At 52.4% G+C, this 5000-nt stretch overlaps 1 protein-coding gene across 1 annotated transcript in view; it reads right to left on the bottom strand.

Moving 5' to 3' along the window:
- The window catches only part of LOC129353516 (thyroglobulin-like), a 27008-nt gene that overhangs the window by 5004 nt on the left and 17004 nt on the right, over window positions 1–5000 (bottom strand). Inside the window, 17 exon segments of the mRNA XM_055022868.1 lie at window positions 15–80; window positions 161–270; window positions 272–296; window positions 715–794; window positions 1148–1262; window positions 1330–1503; window positions 2347–2484; window positions 2558–2623; window positions 2692–2778; window positions 2844–3014; window positions 3086–3266; window positions 3445–3549; window positions 3622–3725; window positions 3860–3964; window positions 4058–4222; window positions 4323–4466; window positions 4539–4697. Coding sequence (XP_054878843.1) covers window positions 15–80; window positions 161–270; window positions 272–296; window positions 715–794; window positions 1148–1262; window positions 1330–1503; window positions 2347–2484; window positions 2558–2623; window positions 2692–2778; window positions 2844–3014; window positions 3086–3266; window positions 3445–3549; window positions 3622–3725; window positions 3860–3964; window positions 4058–4222; window positions 4323–4466; window positions 4539–4697 — 1995 coding nt within the window.

Consider the following 5000-nt stretch of genomic DNA (forward strand, 5'->3'; position numbering starts at 1 on the left):
ATGTAGAGTCTCACCGTTGTTGCTGCGGTTCCTCAGGCTGAACGGAGGACACAGGGCCGGGGAAGACGTCCACTGATTGACTGAAAACACAAACGTCCCATCATGACTACGTCCTCCTGCAGGACATGTCTGAGCCAGAGTGTCTGTGTGGGTTCGGCACCGGGTTTCTGGTACCAGCCGAACGGCTCCGGGGTCGACTCTGCTTCAGCAGGTGAACAGTCCTGAGTCCTCCAGGTTGAGGCGTCGCCTTCACTGCAGGTCAGAATCCCCACTGATCAGAGGCAGACACAGCAGGCCTGAAACACACACCATCATCATCATCATCATCATCATCATCATCATCATCATCATCACCATCATCATCATCATCATCACCATCATCATCATCACCATCATCATCATCATCATCACCATCATCATCATCACCATCATCACCATCATCATCATCATCATCATCATCACCATCATCATCATCATCATCACCATCATCATCATCACCATCATCATCATCACCATTATCATCATCATCATCATCATCATCATCATCAGAATTAAAGGTCAGAATCAAAAGTCAGAATCAAAGGTCGCTCACTTTGACCTCAGCTGGATTTCACGGGTTGGTCAAACTGAACCACCTCTGTCCTTCAGTGCAGTTTGGGTGGTTTAAAGTGAAACAGGATGGAAGCGTTGGGTCCAGACCTGAAACTGATTTACCTCTTGATTTGGTGTCGCGGACAAACCCGAAACCACGGCAGCAGTGGTCCTGGTCGCAGCGGCGCTCGCACTCCCTGAACCTGGAAACACGAGCGGCTCCGGATGAAAACATGCAGGTTTGGAGGCAGACGTGATGCTGAAACTGACAGCGTCTGTCTCCAGGTCTCTGTGATGCGGTCATAATGACCCTAGTGAAGTCCAGCAGGCTACCGGTTCTGATGCTCGTCACAGTGTCTGCGCTCCTTGCAATGTGTGACACAGGAGCCGATTCCTGAACATCCACATGCAGAAGCTTCAGGTTGTCTCAGAATGAGTTTTTTTTTTATCTCTTTACGTCTAAATTTGTCTCCCTTTGTCTCCTGTCCACCATGTTGTCCTGAATGTGCTGAGGTCAGAGCGTCCCGACCCGTTCGTGTTCTGGTTCTGGTCTTACCCGTTAGACAGCAGCTGGTTCTGGCCCAGAGTGACCCGGTTCCTCACAGAGTATGAGACCATCCTCTGGAAGGGAAGCCGCTCATAAAAACTCTGGACCGGTCCGCTCAGATCCACTAAAACAGAACCAGAACTGTCATTATGTCCTTCATTCAGACTCGGAACCCAGCGCCTCGTCCTCACCCTTCTTGCTGTAGGTGTTGTTAGTCGCTCTGTCCAGCAGAGGGCGACAGATTTTTATCGGCTGGTTGTAATCGCCGCAGACTCTGGTGTCCGGATACAAGGAGCAGCGGAAGAATCGGTCCGACTCAGCGTCTCCGAGGTCAGCGACAGAACAGCGCTCCTCTTCATCACAACCTGAAACACAAAACCATCACGGCTGCGGAGCTCTGCCTCCTGCTGGCGGGGCGGCGCGCTGCGCCTGCCTCCTGCTGGCGGGGCGGCGCGCCTGCCTCCTGCTGGCGGGGCGGCGCGCTGCGCCTGACCTGCAGACACAACTGCTCAGTAATCTGGTCGTTTAATGAATAAAAATGATCTTTAGGTTTTTATCTTCATGTTTCTTTGCAGTTGTGACATTTCAAACCACACAGACCTGAATCATCACTTCTAGCTAACGCTACATGTTGCTGGATGGTTTCTACTTCTCTTAGCTCAGACACGAAGGAAACAAACCTCTGCAGCTGGAGATCACTATTTTAGGAAATCTAAAATGCTTCATTTCACACAGCATCTACACAGACAGAGGGCTCACTCTGCCCTTCTTTTACATCGTCATTAAAGAGCAACTAAAGCCCTTATATTTGCACAGATAAACTTATTTATGGTGCTATCTTTATGTTTCTGTGTAAAAGTTGACCATTTTGGGAAAACTTGTTTAATTGTGCAATATTTTGCCTAAAACCGTCTCAGTGCTGCCCTCTTGAGTTGACCGGCGGTACTGCAGCTGTGTTTTACTGTTGGTTACATCAGTAACGGCGTCATGTCACTGAAAGTCTAATAACACAAAAAGTTGCTAATTTGTTGATGATTGCCTTTCTGAAAATTGGCTAATGGGTCTGAAAAGTTGCTAATTTGGCCACAGCCCGCCCTCTGATGACCCCACTTGGACTCGCTTGGGGCGGGGCTAAAACACATCCTGCAGTGGAAGTGAAACCAGAAATCGGTTCCCACAGAGGAAAGAAAAAGCAGAAAGCTGCATACGAGTGAGGCACCAGAGCAGGGCATTCTGGGAGCTGTAGTCGCTTTTGCTGAGCCAGAAGGAGAGAACGGGCTGCTTCCTCTGAGGGTCCACCAGGACGTCGGCGCTGGACAGAGACCGGAACCTCAGCTGGACGGACGCTGCGGACAGAACCAGCATCTTCATCACAACGTTCATCAGGAAGCTCATCGTCATCATCAGAGCGGATCGAACCGTTCAGAGGAGCCGAAACTTCTGCTGGACCGCAGGACTCCGATCCAGAACCGCCGGCGGCTGCAGCTGAGACAACAGAACCGGTGAGCCGAGCAGAACCAGAGCAAACGGGTCGGTCCAGGACCGAGGCGTACCTGTGTTCAGGTAGACGGCCTGGAAGCTGATGATGGCGGCCTGGTAGTCCTTCCTGTTCCTGCTGTCGCCGGGCAGAGCGTCTTCAGCTGAACAGAACCAGAACATTCAGTCTGGGATTGGACCGGCCGGTCAAACTGCATCGCTTTCTTACTGATGGTGAACTTTTCTCCGCCAAAGTCGAACTCGAAGCTGCGCCGCTGCTTGTTGTAGTTAAGCCCCGCCCCACAGATCCTATTGGCCGGTCCCTGGCCAATCACGTCCCAGTCCTCGTCCTCACACATCAGAACCGACGGCGCTCTCAGCCAGCCACACAGCAGGGAGCCTTCATGGGGTCAGACGGCAGGTCAGCATCCAGGACGGCCCAGGTGAGGCCCCGTCTCCATGGCAACCCACCTCCATCCAGGACGTTCCGGTTGAGGATGAAACCGCGGCAACAGGCGTCGCGGCCGCAGCCGTCCTGGCAGAACCGGCGCGCGTCGGACAGAGACGTGTTGCTGAAGACCTGAGTCCTGAACACACCTGAGACAGCCTTCCTCATCCTCATCCTCACAAAACTCTGCTGCTGAAGCTCCGCCTCTGGAACAGAGGACACGCCCACATGAGCACGCCCAGGTACGCTCACACCTGGCCAACCATGGAGGCCGTTCGGAAAGATCATCACAACTTCATCATTTTCATGAATCAACCTGACAAATATTTTCACTCATTCATTTCGCGCTGCGATGCTACTGGTTGCCACAGTAACTGCTCACCGTTCCTCTGAGGACGAGCAGATCTGAAGCTCCGCCCCTCACGCGCAGAGAGCAGCGCAGCTGGTGGAACCGCTCGGCCCGAGGATTACCCAGAAACCCCCTGGCCTGCAGACACGCACACAGCTGGAGCGACGTCCGGGCTCTGAAGGGCTGACCTTTGACCCGAAGCCTGCTTACCTGCTGGGAGGCGCTGCAGACAACGTTCAGAGAGCCGTACAGGTCACAGCGGGTCCGGCTGTCGAACAGCGCCACATGGTGGCAGGACGGCTCCACTGCACATGCTGAGACAAACAGGACTTTCTCAACCCAAACCAGAAACCAAACCAGAACCAAACCAGAACCAAACCAGAACCAAACCAGAACCAAACCAGAAAATCAGGAGAAAAAGCTCAGGGGAAAGTAAGTCTATAGTTACCATGGAGACATGCAGAGAGGTCAGAGGTCATGGTCCTGAGTGCGTCCGTGTTTCCAGTCCCGATCATCAGGTCCGACCCGGGAACCGCTTGGAACCGGCTGAGAACTGAACGACAGAAACCAGATCAGAACCTCTGATAGCTGCGCTCTGATTGGCTGCCGTAGAGCCGCGCTCTGATTGGCTGGCAGGCCGCCTCACCTGAGCACTCCTCATCTGTCAGACGCTCTTCCCTGCGCGTCCACTCAAGCTCCGCCCCCTTACTGCTGACACACCTCCAGCCCCCAGACAGGAAGTCGGGTTGAGCCGGCAGGAAGTCGCCTCGCTGCGAACAGCGCAGGCCCTGCCTCTCGCAGTCTGTCTCACCTGAGAGGCAGACAGGTGAGTTAAGAGGTTACTAAGTGAGCAACACTGCAGCATCAATAAAACAGAAAGCGAGTTTTTAATTTGTCCTTCAGAGACTCACACTGATTGGCTGCTGAGGCGCCTGCAGGGGAGGAGCCTCTGGGACACCTGGTGCAGAAGCCCCGCCCCTCTAGCTCCTGATAGGTTCCCTGAGGGCAGAGCAGACACGCCCCCTGCTGGTAGAAGCTGCCTGCGGGACAAACGACTGAAAACGAGACGATGGAGCCGTGAGCCTGCAGCCGGACGGAGGCCTGCAGGGACAAACCGCCTCACTCACCGCAGCCCGCGCCGTCGCTGGACAGCCGGTAACCATGGGAACAGCCAAAGGTCGGCGGCTCCACCAATACCAGCTCAGGGTCAGAGGTCAGCATGGAGCGGAAATTACCCAGAATTCCCTGAACTCCTTCCAGCAGTTTGGATTCATTTAGGAATATTGCTGTTGGAAAAAATAAAAACATGATCATTTAATCAATAAATCAATTTTACATGAAATGAAGCTTTTCTGACACACATTGAACATGCAGCCAATTAACAATAACATTTAACAAACTGGGATTATAAAACAATTTGACTTTGAAAGCATCTCATGTTCACATCCATCATTTTAACACATTTAATCCCGTTAATATTTGACAGAAGGTTTTTCTACATGAGCAGAATATTGAAGCTTTGCTCTGCTAAAGCAAACCTTAATAATTATAACTACGATGAGTTTGGATTTCAATCAGTACGTTGATGC

This window comes from Poeciliopsis prolifica, unplaced genomic scaffold (assembly GCF_027474105.1).
Source record: "Poeciliopsis prolifica strain line A6 unplaced genomic scaffold, Auburn_PproV2 SCAFFOLD092, whole genome shotgun sequence".
Classification (NCBI taxonomy): Eukaryota; Metazoa; Chordata; class Actinopteri; order Cyprinodontiformes; family Poeciliidae; genus Poeciliopsis; species Poeciliopsis prolifica.